Source organism: Fundulus heteroclitus, chromosome 1 (assembly GCF_011125445.2).
Source record: "Fundulus heteroclitus isolate FHET01 chromosome 1, MU-UCD_Fhet_4.1, whole genome shotgun sequence".
Classification (NCBI taxonomy): domain Eukaryota; kingdom Metazoa; phylum Chordata; class Actinopteri; order Cyprinodontiformes; family Fundulidae; genus Fundulus; species Fundulus heteroclitus.
The window spans coordinates 20,203,433-20,231,389 of record NC_046361.1 but is presented as its reverse complement, the minus strand read 5'-3'; the positions used below and the strand labels follow the sequence as shown (position 1 = coordinate 20,231,389).

General features: G+C 39.9%; 1 protein-coding gene across 1 annotated transcript; it reads right to left on the bottom strand.

Annotated features, from left to right (window-relative positions):
* Window positions 1-1,823: 1,823 nt before the first annotated feature.
* Window positions 1,824-23,345, bottom strand: LOC105928969 (adenylate cyclase type 6). Its single transcript, XM_012866548.3, has 21 exons — window positions 23,200-23,345; window positions 22,768-22,889; window positions 20,278-20,389; window positions 18,846-18,973; window positions 18,568-18,726; window positions 18,348-18,489; window positions 18,070-18,198; window positions 16,695-16,723; window positions 14,693-14,840; window positions 14,496-14,593; window positions 14,272-14,359; window positions 14,016-14,132; window positions 10,941-11,090; window positions 10,620-10,795; window positions 10,390-10,419; window positions 10,275-10,304; window positions 9,125-9,257; window positions 8,573-8,836; window positions 8,238-8,442; window positions 7,661-7,785; window positions 1,824-3,473 (listed from the first exon to the last, which is right to left on the bottom strand). Exons 2-21 carry the CDS (start codon window positions 22,848-22,850, stop codon window positions 3,345-3,347), a joined length of 2,475 nt encoding a protein of 824 aa, XP_012722002.2. The 5' UTR covers window positions 22,851-22,889; window positions 23,200-23,345; the 3' UTR covers window positions 1,824-3,344.
* Between the last annotated feature and the right edge of the window lie 4,612 nt (window positions 23,346-27,957).

The window sequence follows — 27,957 nt, the reverse complement described above, 5'->3', positions numbered from 1 at the left end:
TTTGCTACTGTCACACTCAGATTTCCCCATCATAGGACAAAAAAGTAATTTCTTATATCCTGTTGGAAAAAAAAGCAGTGACAAGCAACTTTTAGATTCTTGTAGATTTTTTTTTAATGTCTAACAGATTATCAGTAGGTCGGATTCTCTAGAGACTTTGAAAGAGAAACAAACCTGCAGCTTTACGGATCCTTAACTATACTTAACAGCAAGCACAATACACTTTTCCTGATATCCATCCGCTGTTTTATGCCACGTCCACCTGGGCAGTTTGTTCAATCATAGCCTGCCCTGAGCAAAGCACAACGTCTAGTTAAAGTGCTCGCAGCCTTGTGCAAACTCTACATGTTTACATTTGTGGTGGAAGGATAGAAAAGGCTTTTCTCTTGGCATCTCTCCCAATGAACCAGTTGGCAATGTAAATACTGTAGCTTCATAACTGCTTATAGAAGCCTGGTGACCCAACGATGCACTTCTTTGGTTCACCTCTCTAGCAGAGAAAGATTTGGAGATGTCCTTTAGCCGTTCGTACGGTCTTCTCTCACTGTGTGTGGAGGTGAACGGTGACAAGATAAAGCTAAAGCCCCGTCCAGCCTAGTGATGAAAAGAAACTGAACTCTCTGTCGTGTCGTATTAATCCATGGGAGAAAAAAGGTCAAGGAATACTAGAGATTAAATTGTTGGATTTTATCTTTACTTGTATAAAATTTCATACAGTCAGTAAAACAGTTTAAATATGAAATTACTAATAAACTATGTGTGTAAACCACTTGTTAAATATTCCATTTAAACATGGATATTTTAACCACCTATGTTCAGTGGTATCCATGCAGCTACAATTTGAACTTCAAAACTCTGCAAAGTATGGTGTTTTTAAAGAAAAAAAAAGTTTTCTTCTTCACTGCGTCAAAAATTAAGCATTAGAGGTCTACTGCTCCCAATTGTTCACTAGCTGCTTTGTGACCACTGGAAAGTGAATAACCTTCAGCAGGATGCTTGCAAATATTCAGAATGGTTTGGTTTTTCTGTTTAACTTGGTTTCTCACTTTCAGATTTTATGGGCCACCAGCACTGTAGCAAGGCAGTTTAAAAATACGTGGCAATGCTACAAAAGTAATGCCAAGGCTTTGAACTGAAGCAGTTCAAGAAGTGTCTGTACAGCCAGTGAACTGAGACAGAAACGTGTTTTCAAGCCGATGAAAACGGTGGACAGGATCTTTGCTTGTAAAAACACAGCCGTCATACTGCAGTGTGCAATGTCCGCTTGGCCTGCACACAAACCCCATTTAATAAGGAGCAGCTGTCAAATGAGTTAATATGTAATATACTACTACTACTATTATCAGTAGTTACAATTTTGATGAATTTGTCTTTTTCTGTGAGTGAATTGCCTTCCTGCAATATTTTTTAAAACATTCTTAAGACCATAATATTAATAAACATGATTTATTTATCCACAATAATCTTTGTACTAACTTTTCAAATCCTTACATGCATACTGATTAGCAGTTAAAAGCTCCTTAAATCTCTGATCAACTTAAAAAATTGTTTTGCAAATAAAATTCTGCAACATTTATTTTACAGTTACCAAAATAGCGATAAACCAAATAGTTATTAATATGGGATATTCTTTATTCACCCTGATGAATAAATGTAATATAGGATAAATTGTTCTACATCTTTCAGTGTGGGAATGTGCTACTGCAATACATTATTTATTCATTTTAAGGCATCATATACATCTTTACTAGGAGTTTTATGGTGTATGTACAATGAATCTTTTCACTTAGTATGTGCAACAAGAAAACCATAGGAAGCACAGCAATGAAAAAAAGTCATTTATTGATTTCTTATTTTAGGAAACTCCAACTCTATCTGTAATTGCTCTATATGAAGATGGGACAGTGTTTAATTGGGCTTTTTTAAGGACAGAGAGCGGCAAGTGAACGTGACGATCCGTTTCACAGCGTTTTTTTGTTGCCTGGACAGAAACAGAATAAAGCTTTTTTTTTTTTTTTTTTATAAAATATTCCACCTAAATGGCTGGGCTTCTAGTATTTAACTAACCAGAATATGTTTTTAGTCAACTCACTCTAGACAAAATAAAATTTATTACATACATTCATTTGATTATTTTGTCAAACAACAGTTCGTTTAAGGGCGCTTATTCTAAACATTAGCATCGAATACTGCCTTGTAAGGTTGTGAATATTGGGCCGTGAAGTACGTGGACATTAGAGCTGAATAACATCAAGGCAATACAGAGCAGATGGAGAATTTCTGCAAACGCATTATCCTGAAGCTGTCAGGAACTCAGTTTACTTTAAACACACTCCCAAAAAAAGTCACAAGCTTATTTCATTTGGAATGAAATCAGGTATAAATCGCAGTCCGATAAAGGCGCAGTGGGACATAATCACCTTCAAAAGATCATCTTGACACAAACAATCAGGAATGGACACAAAACTGTGGCGAATAGCATAAAACAGGCCTTGCAGCAACCGGTTTGGCAAGAAAGCGTTGTCGTACAGTATCTTAGAAATCTCACAGTGAAAAGTTTCTGTTTGCCCCTATAACAGGTCGAGCTAGAGCCCAAAACACACGGGACTCACACACAGCTGTAGAAAAATGGTTTATAGCATGTTTACAATCATTCTTCAGCTCTTCGGTTTTAACGCAAACCGTTCCTCCACCGATTTTACTACTTTTCTTCCTTTCGGCTGGTGCCACAGCGGCCGAGGGCTCAGTGGACCACAAACAGACGTGTGGCTAAATGCAGGCTAGTGGGAACGAAGAAAGCCCTGATTGGAAACACAAAAGGTTTGAGCCAAGGTTGCTGTCATTTTGTTCTTCCTTCTGCATATCTGTGCGTGCGCGCTCTCCTTTGTTAATTAAGAGCTCGGAAAAGTTACCATGGCCTTCGCTCTCTTAAAAAGAGGAATTGTATAGCTTATATAGTTGTTTTTTTTTATAGTGTTGAACAGAATCGTCAGACAATTGTTCTTTGGTAATTCTCCTCCTTCATGTTGTCCTTGCATATTTTTCTTTTAAGAAAGGTTGCTTAGTTTCTCACAAAATAAATAACGACTCCAGAAGGTATACTTGTACTATTGCTCATTAACACAAGCGTAGCCGCTTCCTTTCTAAGGCAACTGGGATTCATTATCTACCGGGCAGCTCGTGACAAAGCCTTCAATCAGAGAACGTGACAAGGCGTGGACTTGTCTCTCTGATGACCGCGTCCTGTCTCCCGGTGCTCATCGCCGAGCCGAGCTCTCAGTCTCTCCGCTGTCCCTGCCGTTTTGGCGCAGTGGGAGTCACCGTGTGGCCGGCTGCCTCGCTCGTTAACTGCCCGGGGGTCCGCTGGTGAGGAAGTAAGTGGTCATCTCCCCCTTCCCTTTCACCTTGACAAGACCTCGACAGTCCAGCTGGTATCCGTGGCTGGCCAGCACGTGGTACAGGTCTGTGGTCACCTGGGGAGAAAACGTGGATATTTGACACTGAGTATGTATGGGTATCCCATTTTATCTCTGAAAAATCTTACAGAATCAATACGATGGAGCTACAGCACATTGCAGACGTATTCAACCACTTGAATGTTTTATATTTTGTCATGCCGCAACTACAAAACTTGGCAGCACTTTATCCATCTTCTCACTGAGTCCGACCTACTATAAAGAAAAAACATCCCCACAGCATGATGCTGCCACCACCACATTTAACCCGGGGTGGGTGTGCTCAGAGTAATGTCGAATGTCAGTTTTCCACCCCACAGAACAGCTGGATTTCTACTGAGATTCCACTAAGGCAGGCTCCATTTACTAATTAGGTAACTTCTGAAGGCAATTAGTTGAAATTTATTTTTATTTAGAATGGGGTTGTCAAAAATATCGATACTCTGAAAAGTATCAATACTCAAATGCTGTATGTGGATGCAATGCTTGTATGGCATGGTATCGATACTAAATATTTTGCATACGAGGCAAACGAAGAAGGGAAACCCAAAGATTTAGACAAGCCTGCGTGCAAACAGAGGTGGCAACGAAGCACAAGAAACTTGGCCAAACATCTGAAGGAACAACGCCCTTGGTCTTCATGAGGTTAATAAATAAAAGTTCCCGTTCATACAATACATTAAACGCATTACTAAAGTTAGCGCACATTAATGTTGTGTGATTAGCTGTGGCTAACATGCTACTAGGCATACACACTTATTTAATCAGTTTAAGTAGAGTTTTTTGTGTTCATAAAATATTTTTTCTGCCTTTAATTATTTGTCATATTTTTATCCCCGTGGTATCAACAATGGTATTGAGTATCAAATATTTTCCTGAGTATCGATATCGAGTTTGAAATTATGGTATTGTTACAAGCCTAATTTAGAGTATCATTGGCTGAACACATATCCACATTATCCTCTTTAGATTTTAATTTATAAACATTTTCAAATCCACATGTTGCTTACCTTCCCTTTCACAGTGATGCACCACTTTGTGTTGGCTTATAACATAGAATCCAAATGAAATGTGAAAAGTAGCATGTTTTGCAAGGCACAATAAAATGATGTACAGATAGGATTTTTTAAAAAGGAACTGTCTCTAATTATTCAGCTGAAAATGTATTTTTCCATGCTTGGTCAAATAGTTCAACAATTATAGTCAAAGTTTATTAATTCAGTATATTACACTCTGATGGTTGGTTCTGAAATATTTTTGAACTGTTTTATATCACTCAGCAGATGATATCTAAAATATCGATTTCTTTTATTTCTCACATATTATCAAGTATCTTAGAAATAAAAAATGTTGATATTTTGCTCATTTGGGAGTGATATTAAACATCCGGACCAAACGTTTAAACATTGGGACCTGCATTAGCACAAACTGTCCTACAGATGCCAGCAATGCTCCTTCTTATATTTGATGGAGCCACCTCAAGCCTTTAGCATTGCATGTGCATGAAACATTTGACAATATGTTCCGACATCTGCTATATGTTTATGATTATGACGTTGATCCCGGCCCGTGGCAGCGGCTTTGTCTCCAGGGGAAATTTAAATTTAGCTCTCTGCCTGCTCCCCAAAGGGACATTAGAGAAGCATATCTGCTGGAACACGGCATGTCTGGCTGTAACTGGGATTCTTGCAAGATGACACCTCGGCAAATGCTTGACATTTTTCAGCAAATGTTGTTATCTGCAGTCAATTTTTTTTACGTGGATCATATAAACTGTTTTAACTTTGCATGCAAGTCTTTGAGGAAACAAAAAGTGAGTTAGACATAATTTTCATAATGATTTGCATATGACTGGAAACAAGTGACCCATATTTGTGTTGGAGCACCCACTGAGCAGAGCCTTCATGACTAATTTTTTAAGAATCTGCCAGAGGTGTGGACTTGAGTCGTAAACCACGCACTTTATAACGTTAGTCCTGGTGAAACGAAGTCAGAAAAACACTTGAAACTTAACTTGGACTTTAAAACGAATGGCTTCTGATTTCATTTGGAACGGTTAACATTTACTGTGTAATTCAAGATAAGGACATTTTTTGATCATGTTTCATCCCGCTTTGTTCTTTTTCAGGCAGATAAATAAACCCTTTAACAGTAATTCAGAAATGTTTGGAAATTATTTATTGTTATTCTGGGATTAAGTTAAGTTTGATCTGTAAAACTTCTTATAGACTCAAAATTCACAACTTTTGATTTAGGCTAAATCCAAATTCCCCGATGGCTCCTCACTCTTTACGATTAACCTCAGGTCTCCAGTAGGTAGTCTTTGTCTTTGTGGAGTAGAAGGTGGGTTATGGGAAAAGGCTTTGAAACCTGCCAAAAGTGAAACTTTTCAGGGACACACTTTGAAGCAATCAGGGTTGGAGCTGCACTTTACCTGACGAATGGAAATGTTTTCTGGTTTTAATGGCAAAATGAATGCTTTCTTGTTATCTGTAAATTAGAAAAATAATGAACCAACGCAATTTTTATCTTCAAGTTGTTATGGTGGAGGTCTAGGAGGACTGAACATGCTGCTCTCCACATACAGGGGGAGTTGGTGGACCGTGTGGACAGCATAAAGTTCCTGGTCATTCACATCTCATCCGATCTCTCCTGGACTGTGAACATCTCACACCTGGTGATCACAGTGTCCGGTTGGTTGGCCATTAACATTTTGTCTGTTTGTATCTGAAAGTCTCACAGGATCTTAGCTCTGTCATTCTCCATCACCTTGGGAGGTGACTCCCATTTTCACCTGGGGGTCTCCAGCTGGTATTCTGAACAAATGTTTCCGTGCACTATACCAGCCACTTGGTCATGGCGTTCCATGTATTCCTTCCCTGCTAATATCTTACTCCCTGCTGTGAGATGCTGGATGGTTTCTGGGGCCTCTTTGCATAGCCTGCACCTGGGATCTGGGTAATGGTAGATCTAGGCCTCGATTGCTCTGGTGTTCAAAGCCTGCTTCTGTGCTGCCACGGTCAACGCATCAGTGTTGTCCGTCAGTCCAGCCCTCTCTAGCCACTAGTAGGATTTGGTCATATCAGCCACTTCAGCTATCTGTCGGTGGTACATCCCATTCAGGGGTTTTTTCTCCCATGATGCTTCCTTCAGTTCCTTCTCTTCTAGCTTCCACTGTCTGAGACATTCACTAAGCGCTTCATCCTTTGGATAGTCGGTAGGGGCCGTCTCCTTCTGGGGATCTTTCATTATCAGTGAGCTTCTTCAGCCAGTAGGCGTGGATCATGTCTGGGCCTGGTGCTGTCCAGTTCAGAAGAAAATTCTTATAAATTGGACCCTGTTCAATTTCAATACTGTTTTTCTTTTTTTCATTCTTATCCAGATCTGGAAATGATAAAACGAAATTCCAGACTACCCAATAAAGGTATTTGGATGCACCCTAGTTTCCCAAAGCAGGAGAACTACTTTTTCTGCAATAGTAAGCAAACAATGAACTAGAAATGCACTAAAATATGTTAATAGCCAAATGATCAATCAAAACTGAGAATAAACATGCTAACATTAGCCTAGCACAGGAGAAAACTGCTCAGCAGGAAAAAGTTAACTTGAAACTGTGTGCACTTCTTTCCCTTCTATTTGTATCGGACATGAGGCAGGAAGCTAGAATAGACCCGCCAACTTTCTAAGAAGCTGTACAGCTGCAAGAACAAATGCGCTTCCCAGTGAGCCACCAAGGCCCCATGAAAGCCATAGCAACCTTTTTCAGTCAGCTAATGTGTGTTAGGGCAGCATGCCGAGGCTGTTCTGGAGTAGAAGAGACTGCACTGACCTGAATGTCTTTGAGGGAGTTAAATGTAACACTGATAAAAAAAGTTTAAGATACTTAAGTATGTGGTATTTAAGCATTTAACAGGCGTTGATGAAAAAGTTTTTTACACAATCATTGTCGGCCTTGTCGGCTGAGTTGCCTTATATTGCATTTTTTTAATGGATTTTAAATTTAGCCATGGTGGGAACTGTTATATGCCACTATTTTTTTTTTTTATTCTTTTTTAACACACCAACAGATTTAGTTTAATCCCCTTTTGGATTTGTTGTGATTGTTCGCTGATTTTTAAAACTAAACTAAAATTATAAAACTGTTGTGGCATAAAAATCAAAACTTTGGAGCATTTACAGAACAAATACCAGCGCAAACAACACACCTGGATGTAGTCCGGTACTCCGGTGCTGTCCATTCGGCTGGCCACATTGACAGTGTTTCCCCAGATGTCATACTGGGGTTTCCTGGCTCCAATCACCCCCGCCACGACTGGCCCCATGTTCAACCCTTAAAATGAATCATGCTGCAAGTAAGTTACACTATCTAAAGAAGATATTAATGCTGCTCCTGACAAACTAATACACTGCAAAAAGAGAACTAAAAATAAGTAACATTTTCTCAAAATGAATGTAGTTCTCCTTGATTTGAGCAGGTAAATAAGATTATCTGCCAATAAAATTAGTATTTTCACCCCTAAAATAAGATAATTAGATATACTGCACTTGAAATAAGATGATGGAGATAACTTGTTCCTATTTTAAGTGCAAAAATCTTATTCCGTTGGCAAATAATCTTATTTATCTGCTCAAATTAAAGGAAAATACTCTTTAATTTCAAGAAAATTTTTCTTATTTTTAGTTATATTTTTGCAGTGTATACATCCTCTGCGGCAGATTAAATCCAAAGAAGATTGATCAGGTAATGTTTCAGGAGCAAGTTCGACCAGCTTACAAGCTTACCTATCTTCATCTGGAAGTTGTTGAAGGAATGCTCATTGATGTACTTCATCTGCTCTCTAAGCCTCATGGCGTAGTCAGCCAGAGCCAGGATGTGTGAACGGCCCTCTCTGTCGTAGGTGGTGTCGTTGAGGCCAGAGGCCGCCATGTAGGTGGAGCCGATGGTTTTGATTTTCTCCAGCTGACGGAACCTCTCCTCACTGATTATCTGGAGATGGGTAACGCATGCGTAAGAAGAAGGAACAAGAGCTGTTGCTGTACTTTAGCTACACAACAGCTTTGAAGGTGTTTAAAAACAATTGCATTATTTTAGCCACACAACTCGGTCCATATTTTACCTCATCAAAGTCGGCGATGATCTCGTTAAGCAACCTGAGGCACTCGACCCCCTCGTTGTTCGCCTCCAGCTCCACGTAAAACTCGGAGAAGTTGCTGATAGAGGCGAACATGACAGCAACGCACTCGCACGACTGGTAGTACAGCTCGTCATTCCGGCGCTCCCTCGCCAGAAAGTGGGCAGCCACGTCCTTGGGCAGGATGTTGTGCAGCAGGCGTCGGTTGTACGCCTGCAACTCCTCCATCTCCTCCTTCTCATCGGTGGCCTGAGGAAAGACAGAGGGAGTTACTCCACAATTTGACAAAATCTGAATTACTTCTGCTTTATTGATATGAATATTCAGGGCATTTCAACATGTTATGGCAGTCCAGGTGGAGTTTTTGTTTTCCAAGTTTATGCTCTCATCCATATTAACCTTCTGACACACAAACACGTGGTTCATAACTGACCCTTGGTGCTGCAAAACGTTTGTGTTGAAAACAGAACTTTTGAAAACTTTAAACCGTAACGTGTCCACACTTCTGCTTTCGTCATAAAAGTGCGACTAATCTACCTGAAGCTTCCAGAGGAAGTCGAGGCGTGCGGTGGACTCCACCTGTTGGCCGTGCAAATAGAGAGCCAGAACAAAAACCATCAGGATTATGGGGATCATGACCTTCAGGGGCACCTTGTTCACATTCACCGGGCTGAAAAACAAATAAAACCATCCGTTGATCTCCTGCTTTACAATAAAAACAGATGGCCCTAGATATACAATGCCAGTCAAAACTTTACATACAGCTAACGCGTGCATAAATGCCTTACTGGTTTTTTGGGTTTTAATGATGCCTTTGAGCTATTATTTGCCAGGATAGGATAGCAATGCAGCATAAAACTTTAATGCATTTTAAGTGGAAGAATTTGGTGCCTAGGTGCATACACCTTAAGTGTCTCAAACTGTCCCACTATTAATTTGTTAAATATCTTTTATCGATTTACAGATAAGTCAGACACAATTATCCAAAAACTGAAGAATTTGTGGAAGATTCAGCGGCAGTGACGTAGGGGCATCAAAGTAAGGATCTGAACATTTGAGGACTATGTTTAGATGCTGGCTTTTAAACACAACCAACCGATTTTAATCAACTCTTGTTTCTGATAATAAAAGCGATTGAATATCAAAACGGACTAATGCAAGAACATTGCTATTTAAATGTGTATATTTGTGTCCTTAGACCTCGTGTTGATTAAGAAATATCTATATGAAATTCACATTTCTGCTGTTAATTTTTGTTTCTATCAACAATTTATCCCAGGAATCAACAGTCCACATTGACATTAAAAGCCCAAAAATATTCCCAGTCATGCCGACAGTGAGTGTATGTAAACAACGGCGGTTCTTATATGAATGACACGCTGGGCGAGTCCCTCCTTCTACCGCCCCCAAACCCTACTACAGCTCAGTATGTGAAAATGTACACACTGAGTGCTCAGTGTGACTGACAGCAAACATCTCCCTGTTTCCGTAAGCAAGCAGGGGGTGTCTACTGGACTCCCCAGTGGCTCCACATGTATAAAGCAATTTAAGACTTGTTCAGAGTGCAAACCATGAATAGGTAATATCGCCCTGGGCAAATGCCCATATAGCCCAGCCAGCACGGGGCGCCAATGTATGTAAACTTCTGAATGGCAATGTGAATTTTCCGCAAATGAATGCTTCTTACCACGGTTCTGCCGTTTCATTTAAATAAGATCTGCAAAAGGACAAGAGAGAGTCAAACCTACAAATAAACGAGCCCGGTTAAATAAAATAGAGCAAAACATAAAAAGGCATCTTACTGTTGCAGGGAACCATTAACAGGTAATTGCCTGTGGTAAAAATGAGAACATATTCAGAAATAGGACCTAACCTACAAAAATAGGTCTACTACGTTATAAACCTTTTTAAAAAAAAAAAAAAAAAAAAAAAGGAAAGTAGGTCAATTCCAAACTAAACTGCAGCCCAGTAAGTTCAACTGCTGAAAAGTTAGTTTGCATTAGCCTGCTTAGGATGCCGGCGGCAGACTTACAGGGTGTTGGCGATGACCAGCAGGTCAGCGTTGTCAAACAGGGTCACCTGAGTCCACTCCACCAGCAGGAGGAAAATGAGCTGGATGAGCAGCATCAGAGCCAGCTTCCCGATGCTGCTGATGTGCAGGAACACAGAGCAGGCCAGCAGGGTCAGCAGTACGCTGTAGCTGAAATACTGCAGCGTATACAGCACAGTGAGACAAAAGGAGGAGGAGGAGGAGGAGGGATCCAGCAGAATATTTAGAGATTTCTTAACCTAAAACACAAAACAACAAACATGCAAACATTCGCCCGGAGCGTGCAACAGAAATAGGACCAACCTCAGGGAAATGGCATTGCATCGCCTGACTGGAGCACAGAGTCAGGCCGTCCTCTGCCGTCCTGGTGAGGTTGTGCAGCAGGCAGAGAGTCACTGTTGTGTTCAGTTCCTTTTCTACACAATCCTTCAGTTCCTCTTTACTGCACGTGAACTGGCAAAGAAAGAAGAGTCGGTTCTTCTAAGGGCCACCATGAACAACCAGATGTGTTATCTATCAGCGGTTAAGTCCGTAAAATAAATGTAAACAGCATATATAGAGGTCAGTAAAGCATCTGGCCTCACTGTGTAATATCAATGTGTTGAATTAATTAAAACATTAGGATCATTTCTTTGAAGTTATATCTGTCTGAGCCCAAGTTTATATCTTTAAATAGAAATGGAGGTAAAGGCTCTGCAGTGAAGAAAAAAAAACAAAAACATTGTGGCAAAGCATGATTAAAGCAACATTGTTTGTTTTTCAGTGATGTGTGGAGCTTTACTGTCGGTACCAGTCCTGTGCAAAAGCTTTCCTCCACATTTTAAGCTTTGTATACAGTATCTATAGTAAAGTGGCAGTAGGATTGGTTCCAAACAGTGCTGATGAAAGCAGACTTATAAAAAAAAGGAAAACATTAAACAACTAAAAACACATTATTGTAATCATTTTGATTCTGTAATTTTACTTAATTGATACAGAAAAAATATATTTGTTGATTAGTAATAAATTACATTTTGTTAAATTGTTCATAGCCATTGAACATCTTGGCTAAACAAATTCAAAATCTACAGATTAACACAGATCCCTTTAATCTCAATATAGTTTGACTTCACTACAATATTGTGTTCAAAATATGAATATAATATTATTATAGATATTAGATGGTAAATGTTCACTTTTCTTTTGTTACTGACAAAAATGTGATTTTGTTGTTAGGAATGATTTACAGAAGACAATAAAATAAATGTATTACATATATGTAATTTCACACATATAGAAAAATCAAAGCCTCCATAATGCTGATAAATGTGGAATACAGATATTAAATTAAATATAGAATTGCTTCAATGATTCCCAGTGGTGCAGATGGGGGCTCAGTTTGGATCAGAGCTAAATGTGGGAGGGGGTTAGTGGTTTACAATGGGAGTGTCTGGTTTGTGAGCATAAAAAGATAACTGACATCATCTGACGAGCTGGAAATAAAACAACCTGACAGATCTGTCTGCTCTGAACACCAGTCAAAATCGTTCTAAATACAAATGGCACAGTGTAAAGTTGATAATGAAATCTTTCTCTAAGCTCACTCTGTTGTGTGCATAAACCCGTGACAAATGTGTCACAGATAATAAATGCAGGACAGCAATGAAAGCAAAGTATGGATCAGCTTCATTAGTGGCATTAATCTGGAACTGATTTATTTCTAATACTATAATACAGTAGGCATGCAACATTAAAACCTGTTTACTGCCTCCTTTGACATTTCAGAGTTGCTTAAATCACCTGATCTGTTGGATGCTGTTTTATTTTGCTCATATTTGATATTCTGGCACTCTTAGGTAATCTTTATTTTGAGATACCTAGTGCCTCTTCAAACCTGTACCTTTTCTATTTATTGTATTGGTGGAGATTCCGATTTTAGAAGCTGTTGCTGTTTTTTTTCAGAGGAGTTCTCAGTCGCTGTTTTACATTCGTGTGTTGGTTTGTTGCTTTCCACAATTAACGACATGCATCTTCTTCACTAATCACCTTTCCACCATATATCTTTCACCTCACTACGTTCTGTGTCAGATCTTCCCATTGTTACGGCCACATTACTAGTTCCATGCTAGACATGTTTATATCTGAGAGTTTTTTAAATGTTGAAGTCCTCTATTATTCCTGGATTGTTTTCCTAAGACTTTGTTCATTCTCCCTGGCTGCCTGTTGCCCCTGTCCTGCATTTTGATAATCCACAATGAACAATTATGACAAAATCAGATCTTGACAGTCTACAAAATCCTTATATTAAAATGCCATCAGACATTTGAAGCTTACTTCCATTACATTTTAAGCAAGGTTCTGAAACATTCAACTATGTGAAACTGAACAAAAATGCAATTAAATCACATTACAATGTAAAAATTACAGGAGGCTAAATATTTTTTTTAATAATAATACATAAAACATTTTAGGTGGAATTTGAAAAAATCTGAACTAATAATAGCGTGACTCCCATTTATGGAAACAGATGAAATTGTCATGTAGATGCCAGTAATCTTTTGTGGGGCTCATCTGGTATATTCAAGACTATCTATTGGATGTTACATATATGCTTACAGAATTATTTTTGAAAACACATCTGTACAATTTTGCCGAAAAGAATTACATTTACTTTCAGTTTAATTTGACTCATAATTGCAGAGGTTTGTGAAGACATATTTTTTTCTAGTCTTAGAAGTTGAGGAGCATTAATTCACAATTATTGAACCGAATCTCCTTCGTTCAGGCGACAGGATCATTTTATTAAAGGTGGATCTCATCACCTTATAGCTCCACATCTTGCAAAGCCCACTGTCTCATTCTGTCCCTTAAAAAGATACAAGATTGTGCGTACCTGTGCACTGGCGTCGTATCATCTGGTACAAAAGTGTTTACTTATTACATTTACTTTCATTTTAATTTGACTCAAAGTTGCAGAGAATCGTGAAGACATGTTTATTCTAGTCTTAGAAGTCGAGGAGCATTGTGCTTTCAAGTCAGAGTTTAAAGAACCGTAATGACAAAGATGATTTGCCACAGCAGATCCCTGAAAAGCCCTGGCCAAAATTAACCGCTGGTTACTGTGGCATATTATGATTAAAAACAGACATCTGTAATTACAGGGCCCCTTAGGATAGCTGGTCTACTTTGGAAAGCCAGAACAGTCCTGAATTTCTTCAAATGTCACAGAAATTGGATTAGAAACATGTGTAAGGAAAACTCTGACAGTTTAAAGGGAGATCAGACAAATTCAGAAAACCGCACAGACACTTATTTATAGTGTGGTATATGCTGAAACAACATGTTTATGTGAAACAACAGTTTCACTATTCAAAAACAATAAAGACCCGTCATGCCTACCATATTAGCGAAAGAAGAGATGAAGAGGAGGAGAATGGTGAGGACGCCCACCAGTGTACTGTTTGCCCGAGACTGGATTATTTTCTTGGTAAGTGTCTGGAAGGCAGCTGGGAAGCACTTTGAAACAGAGAGCCAGGAGAAGATGGGATAAGCGAAAGTTAATATTATGAGTAAGGCCAGCTCAAGACATGTAATAACCACTCTTATCTGGAGCTATCTGCTAGAAAAAGAAGAGACGAGAGGCTTTGTTTCCTACTTTTAGGCAGGAATAGATGGCACAGATGAAAAGGATGTTGGCGAGGATGATGAAGACGCTAATGTAAAGACCAAGCATAAGTGTCGTTCTGTGAAAGAGAAAAAAAAAAACAAGCTCATTAGGATGTACAGCTCTCATTAACCCCTCGTAAACTAATCAAGAACACATTTCCTGAGGGACAATTTGAAATAACTTGGAAACGCAGTTTGTCATGGAGTACTTACTTTGGGAAAATTATCATCTGAATAAAGCAGATGCAAAAGAACACAAGCAGAGTGCAGCCCACGTAGCCCCCCAGACGATCATCCAGTTTTTTGGAGTACTGTGAGGAAGAAGAACAAACGTAATAAAAGACTGTTAAAACCTTGCTGCTTTATAATCCAGTTCAATGAGAAAAAATAAAAAGTGACGAAACAACAACCTTTTTCTCTAGCTCGGCTGTCTGAAATGTGAGCAGGAATTTCTTGACGTGATCTTTCCTCAGCTGGTCAATGCTGCGAGCATCGATGGCTCGTCCAAGAAATTCGTCCACCTCATCCTCAGGGTTGAGGGTCTCCTGAGTGCAGCGGCTAAAAGACAAATAGCAGTAAGACAATCTAATATCTTATCTCCACTGTCTACCCTTCTGCTCGTTTTTAGCAAACCAGCTAGATTTGATTATTTTTGGCAACATTTATACTTGTTTCTGCCAAAACTCACGTTTCTCAAAACATTTCACTCGTCTCTTGAAATAATGATCCTATCCTGACATTACAAGCTGTTACTGAATTATTCTTTTTAAATTAATCCTGGCTTCAGTTGCGTTGGACTCTTCTGTGAGACAACACGAGGTATCGTCAAGGATATCTATATTTAAGCTAGAAACAGTCATCATCAGGCCAAGTGCTGAACTTTCCCTATGTCAACATAACTCTGAAACTACTTTTACTTAGTTAAATGACAAATGCATGTGTCAAAACACATTGAATGAAATCCCAAGGAAGAACTCTTATGAAGTTCAACTCCCTTTCCTTTCACCTTGGTAAATCACAGACGCAGCTTCCACATTGATGCCCTCCGACTCCCACCCCATCAATAATGAAAGGCAATTAATCATATTTCAACATATTTCGCCTGCTTGATTACTTCCAGACCCATAAAATAAAATATTCCCTTAAGCAGAACATATTTTACTCCATGAAGTAGGCTAAACATCTCAAAAAGGTACATATTAAGCCTTGATCTAATGAAATTCAAGAACAGATAAGTCTGGAAAGGGTTTTACAGCAATTTCTAAAGATTAGGCACTTCAGTGGACCAAAATGAGATCAATGATTCAAGTCAGCCAGGACCAATTAATCATTCGAATGATTGATTGGTCCTGGCTGACTTGGTCCAACACAGACCAGGAGTTGCAGTTACAATAAATATTTGTATGCTAAGCTATTTTATTTTGTTTGAACTCAGCTCTGCTGGACTTTTCTTTGTTTTGTTTTTTGTTTTTGTTTTTGAGCACTCGTTCTTTACATTAACTGGCCAGATCCCGATGGCAGTGAAGCAACCTCCAGACATCTAGACCTTGAGCAAAAGAGATTACCAGCGCTGTCGTGCCAGAAGCAGCGCTGTCTTCCGTGGTGAGATCTGTCTCTAAGCGAGAAAGATGATCGTGAGATAGACGCCTATCTGCAGAAATACAGCCGATCCTGCACGCTGAAGACGGCAGCATGTGTCTGACCCAAAAAAAGCACTTTGAACTTTCTCCTGTGCAGAGGCTGTTGTGAATCCTGGCAGATACTTTGGTAGTCTGTGACCTTGTCCTGACTCCTACCCTAAACTCTCCTCTCAGCTAAGGAATACATATAGATTTAAAAAAAACAGGAATTAAGGCCTTTTCTGCAAGAACAAAATAATTTCTTATTTCACTCAAAATGACAAGAACAAGAAAAAAAGTTATTTTATTCACAAAAACTAACTTGCAGTCCATTAAAATACTATTCCTTGTGAACTTGTGACAAAGTGGACATTGACTAACTTTAGATGATTTTTAATAACCTTTAGTAAACGTTTATATTTTCCATGCGTATTCCTTTAAAGCTATAAATATTGTAAGAAATCAACACCTCTTTCTGAGCTGCGAGACTGATTTGATGTAAACAACCAGTGAGACTGGTCCAGGTATGACCATTAAAGCCCTTTAGACATGCTGATAGTTGCCACGGATGCAACAGTAGTTAACGATGAGGTCTGTGTTTGTATCTGTGACAATGTGTTTGTGAGAGGACCGACCAGTGTTATGACAGGCAGGAAGAACAATATCTAGCATGGTATTAGTGCTGTGCTGGATCTGACCGAATAAAACTAACACCAGGCACCAGAGTGAAAGAGCTACACTCTCAGTCTGCCAGAAAACCTCTAATAACAAAAGCTGGGACTGAAATACTCACTTTTCTTTGCTGGACGCTGCATCGATGCCCTGAGAAAAACAAAAACAAAAATAAACGTAAAGGGCATAAGGAAGAGAGGGAAAAAAAATCTAAATAGTGACAGAAATAAAGGAGAGACGTTGGTGTGCAGCCACGGTAAAACTGAAAAATAGACAGTCTCAGACATCTGCACAGTTAATCCCTGTGAGCCAGACTGATGTTTTAATTAATGCTCAGAGGCTTCAAATTACACCCTCGTTGCCCCCGGGGCTCAGAGTCTCCGAGAGAGAAAGGACAGAGGAGGAGGAAGAGGAGAGAGAAAGAATGCAGGAATAAAAAGGAAATGAGACTCAGATTAGGGAGAGTGGTGAGGGACAAATAGTGAAGGACCAGGAAGCTCCCCTGGAGATCTATTTTGATTTTTGTTTGTTTGATTGGAGTCGGCATCTCTTTGAAAATGTCCAGTGGCCCTTTTATGTCTGCACAGAAAGCCCTCCAAATATGTCTCACTTTCTGGATCCCTAATTTTATTTACAGAGCATGCAATGTCACTCTTAAATAAATATCAGCTCAAAACTACACTAAAACTGTGCACATGGCTTTGTCAAGGCTCCTCTAAGCATCACTGATATTTAGAGGAACATGTTAGTGATTGGTATTTGTTCCATCACAGTAAATAATAATAATAAAAAAACTAACACAATCAAAGAAAACACTGTATTTCCCTGAAATACAGAATTGTTTGTTCTGTATCTGCCTATTATATGGTCCCTCAATGAAATAGACAAACAACTAAATAGCTGATAAGCAGAGCATGTCCCCTTAAAGCCAATCATCTCGACTGGCCAGTGTTAGTCCTGCACTGAAGCTTTATGGGAAAGGACTTGTAGCTTCTAAACCTTTTTAGTTCAGTGTCGCTGTTTATTGTTCTTTTTTTTAAACCCCAGCTTGTGGCTTGAAGATCTGAAATTCTTGGCAGAAATGAAAGGTTCGACAGACTAGAAAAGAAGAAAATGTTTTTTTTTTACTGCAGAATACATTTATTTTGCAGTAAAACTGAAAAAAGTAAACTTGCTTGTTTTATTCCCTCCACAATGTTTCCAACTTGGAACAACAGTCACCAAACCTGTCAGCTTGCAGGGTGGGCTAACACTGTGCATGCTGGAACTAATAAACAACAGGCTCAGCTCTATTATCCGTCTGCATCGGTAAATGTCAGCCCTGCATCAATCTCTGTATAACATAAGCATTTCAGCTCAAAAATAGCTACATTGTGGTGTTTAGAACCTATCTGAGTCAAATTAAAAGCATATACTACCTTAAGTGGAAACATTTTCTTGTTAAAATACCTCTAAAAAGGATTTAGATGACAAAGTGTTTTAGAAGGGAATCTCACCATCTTCTCGTAGACTCTGGACTCCTTGCTTCTGGAGAAAGCTCTGTCGGACACCCAGCGAGGCATCCGTCCCTCTGCAGAATTTGCTCGTGTTCGTTGCATCTTGGCCATCATGGCTTTCTCGTCTTTCTGAAAGGGGTAAAAAAAAAAAAAAAAAAGCCCTCAAAGTCAGGTTACAAACCATTCAGCTGTTTGCGTGAAATATGTGGCACTGGTGTGTTATTTTAACAGGGGTGACGCAGATAATTAGGGATGCGTTTGTTCGGTCACACACTCACTCTTTTCTGGCTGCATCCAAGCACCAAGAAGGTTTCGATGTTGTTTTCCTTCAGGTAAGCGTTCCTCTCCCCTCCATATCCTGGCTCTACCTCGTAATCCCCGTTGAGGTACTGCAAAGTGGCTTTGGTAATGTGAATGCGTCTGAGGAAACAAGTAATTCGGTGTCAGAAACTGCATAGGCTGGTATGCGAAGCAGCAGGTGGAGCCGGAGGCCCTCACCCTGCCTGCCCTCCAGCCTCCATTTGGTTGGCGAGCGTCACGTCGTTGGACCAGACGTCAAACTGCCACTTGCGCAGGCCCAGCACCCCACAGTGAACTCGCCCACTGTGGATGCCCACCCGCATGTTCACATTAACACCTGTCACTTCTCTCACCAGCCTGCAGATGGAAAGACACACGCTGGCTGTCACAAAAGGCCATGACTCCACGTTGAGAATTTTTTTTTTTTGTGGTGGTTCAAATGTGTTTCTGCGTGTTAGTGACCGACGTTCACTCACGAAATGGCTTCGATCATGTCTACTCCCATCTCGACACAGCAGTGGGCATGATCTGCCCGGGGCTCGGGCAGCCCTGAAACACAGTAGTAACAGTCTCCGAGGATTTTGATGCGCAGGCAGTGGTTCTCCTGGTCAGCAAAGGCAGGAAATGCAGATTTCACCCAGAATGTTAGGTTTTTAAAAACAGCAAACGTTCAGCTTGCAGCTCGGTAAAAAGATGCCAAAAGTCTTTTTTGGCACACCTGAATATCTCACAACATCAATCAAATTTTAATTTCAGAAAAAGATCATCAGAAGAAATATATGTTTAGAAAAGTAAAAATGTTGTCCAAACCAACCTGGCCCTATGAGATAAAGTAATAGTCCCCTAAATGTATTAACTGATTATGCCAACCTTGGCAGCAGCAGCTTCCATCCACAGACAGGGAGTTTTTTGCACCACTGTGGATGAATTTCGACCAAATCTTCTTTGGAGAATCTTTCTTGTTTTAGCCACATTGGAGGCTTTGCCGACTGGAACGGCCTGTTTCAAGGTCATGCTACTGCATCTCAATCAGATTTCAGTCCAGACTTTGACTAGACTACTGCACAACCTTTGTTTTGAGCTATTCAGAGGTGGGCTTGCTGCGGTTGTTTGGATCATTACCCTACAGCACAGCGTAAGTGCAAGAGCTTAAAGTCACAAACAGATGGTGAGACATTCTTCTCCAGGATTTTCTAGTAGATAGCGGCCAATATGGCCAGGCGGTCAAGCAGCGAAGCAAGTCCTGACCATCACCCTACCGCCACACCTGTTTTCCCAATCCAGGGAAGGTTAAAGACGGTTGGATGTTTCCTCCATTTGTGGATAATCACTCTCATTGTGGTTCAGTGAAGTCCCAAAACATTAGAAAAATGCTTCAAAACCCTTTCTAGACCAATCTGCTCTTGAATCTTTTTAGATCGAGGCTTAATGTCCACCCTTTCAAGGTTTAGCCTACTTCATGTAGTCAAATAGGTTCTGCTTGAGGGAATTGTTGATTTTTTGGGTCTGGAAGTAATCAATCTGGTAAAACATGTCGAAGTATAATTGATTTCCTTTTATTAATGATTGAAGGGAGGGAAAGGGGAATTATATTCCACATAGAGGCATGTTGGCACTTTAGATTTAATTTGTTCCCTTAACAAAACCAATTATCACATAAAAACTGCCTCTTGCATTTAGCTAGTTTATTTTTCTCTGAAACTGAAATTAGTTTAGACATGGAGGCGTTAGGAAAGAAAAACAAAACAAACTAGATAAGTCATGATCTAATTACTGCGGTTTACAATGCATCAAAGAACACGGTGCTAACTTTGTCAGCTATGGCTGCAGGCTGCACAGTTACATCAGAGTCAGCGGTTCAGAGTTGCACAGCGAAAGTCACAGCAGCAGGTGTCACGGGTATCTCACCGAGGCCAGCTTGTCGAAGCGGGCAAAGAGCTCGTTCAGTGTCATGACCAGCTCCTGGGCCGTGCACTGAGACGCCAGGCTGGTGAAGCCCTCGATGTCAGCGAACAGTATGCTGCAGGTCATGGGATGTTGGCGAGGTGGTAAGAGGAAGAAGGGGAGACGATAAATCAAAAAAAAAAAAATGGGTGGAGAGGAACACAGCAGAAAAAAAAGGAGTGAGAGAATTAGATCAATCGATAAAATACAGAGGGAAAGAGCAGGGTAGAGACAAAGAGTCACATATGTTTGTTCAGCTACGGCTCTCATCGTTTAGCCGGATTTAGGTCAGCGTGTCCACCCCATCCCTCTGAGGACACCGCCGCCACCCTCCCCGTGTCTGCCTGACTTTGCCTGTCTAACTTTTAAAAGTAACAAAGCACAAGGATAAACAACGGCGAGACTCCAGTTGCCGTCGAAGGTGACAGATGATGCTGTCCGTCCCATGAGGGATCTGGGTCTTATGAACCGCAGCTGAGGCTTTGCATCTCCTGAGCAGGTTCATGTGGGCTGTAATGTCTTCCCTCCATAAAACCGATTTATCAGAGCTGTAAAATTCTAATGTGTAAAGCGAGGAGTAATGCACTCGCAACGTTTAGCTCATGTTCTGAGAAATATATCTGTCAAAACGCACAGTTGTGCTTTTATTTTCTGTATCATAAAGTTTTCCCCCTCATCGCTGTAGTACCCATGTTATAGACACTGCTTTGCAAAGTATTCATGCCCCCTGATTTATTTTTCTTCACTTTTTGTCATTTCACATCCACAAGCTTTAGTGTGTGCACATACAGTAGTAGTGCATAGTCAATATTTAATGGAACCAAACTTTTATTATAACTTTGTTACAGTAATGTTTTGAGGTTTTTCCTCTACCAGCTTTGTACATCTAGAGACTAAAATTCCTGCAATTTCTTCTTTACAAAACAGCTCGAGCTCATAATGAAGAGCGTTTGAGAACAGTGATTTTTTTTCTAAAGTTTTGCCAAAGATTCTCAAAAAGATGTAGGCCCATTGTTTAGGTCTGGGCCATTCTAACACATCCATAGGTTTTGATCTTCAATCATCCATCTCCTCATCAACTATAGGCAGTTTAACATTCCCGTATGTAAAAATGCCTCACTATGCATTTTTACACTATGCTTCAATGTGGTGTCGCGTGTTAAGGGTGAAGTGGAGCAAGTTCATCACTGATCTGTCTGCTTTGGTCCTTGGTCCTCAACATGTTGTTTGTTCACTAATGTTTTTGACCAGATCATGGAGGCCCTCGTATATCAGCTGTTTTAATACTGAGATAAATTGTCAACACGTGGACTCTTTTTCCTAATTAGGTGGATTTTGAAGGAGATTGATTACACCGGATTTTTTTTATAGTTGAATACAGCTATTTTATTTTTTAAATAAAAAAATCCGTGTGTCATACATTTCAAAATTATATGCTGCTTTGTGTTGGTCTGTCACATAAAACCACAATAAAATACAATGAGGTTCGTGATTGTAATGTGATACATTTTCAAACAGTTCAGAGCAATTAATGCTTTTGCAAACCCACACACAATCAGCATATTTATTTATTTATTACTTGGCTTGTCAGAGGCCAAACCACATTATAATTACATATTTCTTAATTAAGGTTTTTTTTTTTTGGTTTAGATAAAACTTCAGCCTTGTGATTTCTTTTGTCATTAAAATGACATGAGTCACGGAAATATGACTCAGGGAATTCACTTACAATGAAAAAAAAACAAGCCTATGAGTCAAAGGCTGAAACACTGAACTACTGGTGGTTCTCCAGTATCTGAAGAGCCAATATTAGGATGAAGGCTTTGATTTTAGGCTCTGCAATAACCAAAACAAAAAACCCCAGATGTATGAAATAGTTAAACTTGGTTTTTCTAATTACTCTTATTTAATTTCTTGGGTTGTGTAAAACATTACAGGTGGAAACAAAAAGCAAACAATGTTGGTTATTAGTAACTTTTGGATTTATAGGTGATTCTGTGCCGTAGTCTTTATAAAAAGACCTGGACATTGCTCTGCGAAGCATGCAGGTGTTAATTTGGGTTACATTGAGGTAATTGATTGTTCCTAAAACATCCACACCTTTAGCAGGGCAGCAGTGAGGAAGAACATTATGCCACTAAGCGCTGTAAATCACCCTTCCTTATCTGGGTCATCTGCCACAGCAGGTCTCTGCAGTAAAGGTGTTTTTTTTTTGTTTCACTCTTGGTAGCGAGTTGTTCAGCCTCAGGATTGGAAAACCATAACAGTTTTTTTTTGGGACAGAGCCACAGGAAACTAAAAGTCTACCTCTTGTAATTTGCTACTGAAAATTGTGCTTCGTTATTATCAGTGTCATTAAATCGCAATACGCATAATTGTCGCTCCCAGGGTGTAAAAAACCCCCACAAGATTCGGATATAAACTGATTGTGTTTGTATGCATCACTAGGTTTACCTCACATTATCATGTTTCTGGATGTAGATCTTGTGAAACATCATGTCCTCCTTCTTGGCGTTAATATCAGCCTTCATCTCCATTGCGACGTGCCTTGGCAAAACTGATAGCAGCAAGCGTTCCTAAACGAGGAAGAAAGAGGCAGAGGTAAGAATTTACGAAAAACTTTTGAAAGATGTTGTTCCACTAAGAGTACTGGATGAATCACTCCGGTTCACTGGCAAAGGTGTGGGAACATGTTACTGAAATAGAAAGGGGTGGAGATTTGTGTTTGTGACCTTGAAAACACAGAAAAACACCTTAGACCACGACAAGGAAAATCCCATTTTCTGCTCATCTGGATGTGTTTGATGGATTTTCCTAGAGAATGTGGGCGTGCACCAGCCCCGTTGGACTCCGGTGGAACATGCAGGTGTGTGTATAAGTATCTACCTGCTGCTGGTTCTCCCTTTTCAGGTGCAGCCTGGCCTGAATACATCCTCTCGTCTCCTGGAAGGCCTGTCTCTGGGAGACCTCAGCAGGGTAGTGGGTACAGATCCCAATGATGTTAGTACACAGGAAGATCAGCACGTTGGCACCGATCTAAAAACAGAATGAGACGCGCAAGGTGAAAAGGGAGACGACAAGTGGAGTATACCCAGGTCTTAGTGGAGCAGTAAACTACCTGACCTGGATGAGGTCACAGAGGGAAATTGATAACATTCTTTGTCATAGGAGTGGCTGCAAGGCAAAAAAAAATCCTCAAGCATCTGAGGAGTGATTAGAACAAAGCCTAAGGTTGTCATGGTCCTGTGTTGTGATGTTTTTGGGTTATTCTTGTGTCTCTGTTTTCATCAATTTCCTGTTTATGTTATTTGAAGTGTTGCCTTGTTGGTTTATTCTTTTGTTTTTGCTTTATTAGTTTATTTTGTGTTCTGTTCTTTGTACATTGGGTAATATTTTCTGTCAGATTTTTTGGTTTGATAGATTCTTTGAATCACTGTTCAGTTCCACTTGTGTTATTTGAGTCTTCCTTCGTCACTCCTCTTCCTCCAGCGGCTTCACATGATCTCCTGATTAAGTCACCTGCATTCAATGCCATTCTCCACTTGTCCCTCAGTATATACGCTCACTGGTTCTCATTGTTCTTCGCTGGATTATTTTGTTGTACTGCTTCACGTCTGTTGTGAGGAACATCATGACTGTGGCTCTGTATTTCTATCATGTTTTTTTAAATACGTTTTATCTTTATTATCTACTACGTTTCAAATTCTTTGCTGCTTTAGAGCTAACTATAGATTAGCTAATTTTTCATTAGTGATTTAGTGTGTAATTTTGTCTATGTGTTTTTTTTGCCACTGTTACAGACAAATTTCCCCACTGTGTGCCAATAAAGGTATTTCTTATTCCTATGATTCATTAGTTTGACCAGTTCCCTGTCTGTCTTCCATCTCTTGTCTGGCTGTAAGTTTTTTTTTTACTATGCTGCTCCTGAGTTCTTGTTTGCACTTTGGTCCCGTTTCAACCTCACAGCTCACAACACAAGGCTCCAAGAGGACATTTGGTCTCACTTTGTGTTCTGAATCGCAGATCAATCACAGCATTCAGCTCCAAACACTTCAAAGGAAACTGTATTTGAGATTAACTTCATTCTCAGTTTAACCATATTAATGGTTAATTAAGTTAACCAAATTAATAATTTCCTCAATGTAGAAAAAGGTTTAAGCAGTAAACCATATTTTGGGCAGGCATTTTTCACCTTTTAAAGTGGTCTTTATAAGTATTTCTCAGTTTTTCTGTAGTTCTTTCCGCTTTCTTTTTCTTTGGATTTCTGGTGCTGTTTGTCTCTAATATTCTGTACAGTTGACAATGCCCTCATGTAGTAGAGTGTGTTTAGAAAATAAAAGAAGCATCACACCTAAAAAGCTAAATATTTTCATAATGTTTTTACAGTTTTAAATTCATTTATAGTGGCAGAGAAAAAGTGGCAGAGCAACCATTTTTTCCAGTTGTTCAGAGTTGTTTCTCAGAAAATGGTCAGGTACTGGAAAAAAAAACAAAACTGTCAACTTACAAAGAAAAAAAGGTTTTTAAAAAAATCTTAAATTCTACCAGAAATGTTGGCTCCTTCAAGAAGTACAGATTTTATTCCAGCACAGAACATTTTGCAGAAGAAATAGCAAAATATGACTTACAGGAGTGAAATCCAAACAAACAATATTCATGAATGTCTGCTAATGCAACGTGTTGGGAGCAGCAACTTATGTGCTGTGAGTTTTGGGAATGCGCAGTCTGTACACAATTATCTGTGCCTGGAGCAAATTAAGCTTAACAGTGTAGTATAGTTAAGTTTGTGGGATCATTGACCTTCAAGGCATTCCTCTCGGTTGCTGCAGCCACTCTCTTGTTTGTTTTCAGACCCCCCTTATGGTAAGCCGAGCCTGTTAGTAATTTCTCTCCTCAATAGTCCACAGCTAAGACCGAACATCATGAACTGACCCCTGAGTGTCCGGACTTCCCCTGCGCCTGAAAATGCTCGAGCATGCGCACACACACGTCTCCTTCATGTTCAGAAACACACTCTGGCCTGGGAAAGTCACTTGACCCATGACCAGAACGCCGGAGTGTTTCCTCTACAGATGATATCATCAATAATGGGAAAAAAACGTGCAGGCTCAGTGTGCACATAAAGGCCGATTTTGAGTCCGTATTAATAGCAGTGTTTAATCTGGAGGCAAGAGGTTGAAAAATGTCTTTGGTACCAGTATGTCTGCTGGTTGTTGGTATGTGGCCAGACCAGTGCCTGTTTGTGTGCATGCTTGTAATGTGCTTTCATCCAAAGGATGGCTGAAAAGAGGAACAGAGCTAAAGATAAAGGTTCGTTATCTGTACGAACACATACGCCGCATATTTTCACGGATGTGTCAGAGCCTTTTTCAAAAATCTGAATGAAAATGAAATCAGAAGGCCTAAGCTGCCGCATTTATCACATCCACACGCTCCTTAAATCAGCAGATCAAAGTAGACCCTCGATAAAAGCAGAGCGATGAAATCTTTTTCCTCACGCTGTCCTGGTACGAGTTTATACTGTATACATGAGAGCTTACCATGTGTTGTCACAACAAGTCAGAGATGATCCAACAACCGATGCTTGAAACAGGACACCACGACCGCAGCACAGAGGGAGGCAAATTCCACTGCCATCATTAGAAAGGACAATCAATTCTGGCTGACTGTTCAACCTGAAAACAAACGACCGAACCAGACTGGGCGAACATCCGTGAAGAGTTTACTCTCGGATGGGACAGAAGCAGGTTTTAGATTTGTGAAGTTAGAAAACAGAAGCGCTTGTTCCATATAACTATGAAAAACTAATTTAAGAGAAGGTGAGAAGAGCTGGCTTTTAGTGCCTAGGTGTGTGAACCTAACATCCAGTCATGTTTTTTTTCTCCATAACAAGCTTTGTGGTCGTTCCCTTGCACTTAAGATTGAATTTGTTCCACGTTGACACACACCATGTTATTAACCAGTTGTTTTCTTAATTCAATCAGAAGCTCGGGCCTCCTGATTAGCACTCCATCGTAATGTTTTCCACTGTCAAAGGAGACCTGACACTCTGGTCTCTAAAGTCTCCGCTCACGTTAAGACCAAACAGATGGTTCTGAAAGACCGAGCAAGTTAACTTGGTTAAGTAGCCCGTCTGGGAATCAGGGCCACCTGCAGCTCCCACGAATATTCATTCCACTAATGCTCTTTGTTTGCAATCAGACCATTTTCCCTGTAAGCACAACGTTTTAAACAGGCCTACAAAGATTTCAAGCTAATTGATTCAGTGATTGGTTTTGGTTGCTGTCTCTGAAATCAAAATTCTTCTTTCTGTGACATTGAAAACTTTAAAGAAACACCAATTTGTCATGATTGTAGATAGGGCGCATAGATATTTAATATAGATTTTTAACAACGTTCAAAAATAAAATGTAATCAAAGAGCAACTTCTCGTAAGGAATAAATTCAGAAAAAAACATGTATTTCGGCTTAAAATCGCTATGATCACACCAAGGTACATTAAACAAACATTAAACAAGCATTTTCTTGACATGAGCGAGAAGACCATGGTGAGATCCAAAGAGCTGTATAAAGCCATCACAGAGAACATTGCAACAGTTTATGAATCTTGTAAAAGATTTAAAGCGGTCTTAAAATCTGTTTGTCTGGGGCGTAGTGGTGGTGCAAGGGTCGGCCACGTGACCCATGTATAGAAGCCTAAAGGACGGTTTATGCTTGAAGCATTTGCAAAGTCTGCGCAGTCATATTACGTCACTTTGGCAACCACGCACCTCCGTGCGGCCAAAGGTTTCCGCTACGCGCACCTATTAACATTCCTAACTACACAAACGGTTCCATGCTGAAAAACACGCCGGACGAGAAAGACCTCATTCTGGTGGAGGTCCGTTAATATAGACATCTTAATGATTCAGCCCACAGTAAAAGATTATTGTGATCAACAAACTGTTAACACTCTTAACAACACTCTTGGAAGAAAGTAAGATGCTTTAAAATGTTGGAAACATCTGTGTTGTCTACTTCTATGTGTAGTGGGGTGTAGTACGCTTGGTGTAGGAGTGCAATGCTGCCCTCTAGAATCTAGGAGAATAGTGCTACTTTGCAAGAAAAGCCGCCATCCCGGGTCTAACTCCCGTTCAGTGGACCTTTGCCGCATGTCTTCAACCTCTCTCTCAACCCTACGAATGCACACGTTTTTTAACTGTAACTTTCACATTAGTGTCCGAGGAGGAAAAACTTGCGCTAAGAAAACTATAAGGACCAAACAAAAGTTTGACAGAGAGAATGTAGAAAAAGGCTAGGGCTTCTTAAACAAGGCTATGTGGACATACAAGTCTAACGTAAATGATTTGGACACCAGAACAGAGAACCTGTTTAGCATAAAGCAATTGGAGCATTAAAGAAAAATAACCTTGTAACAACTGTGAGTATGGAGGTGGATGTATCATGGTTTGAGGATGCTTTGCTGCCGCAGGATCGTCCAACTCCCCATCTAAGAATGCACCATTATTTCTAAAGTGTATCAGAGCCTGTTTAAGAAAATTTGACCTTCTGTAAAAAGCTGAAGCAGAACTGGATTTTGCAACAGTAAGATGATCCAAAACATACCAGGTAAACCACCAAGGACTGGCTGAGAGTTATGAAACA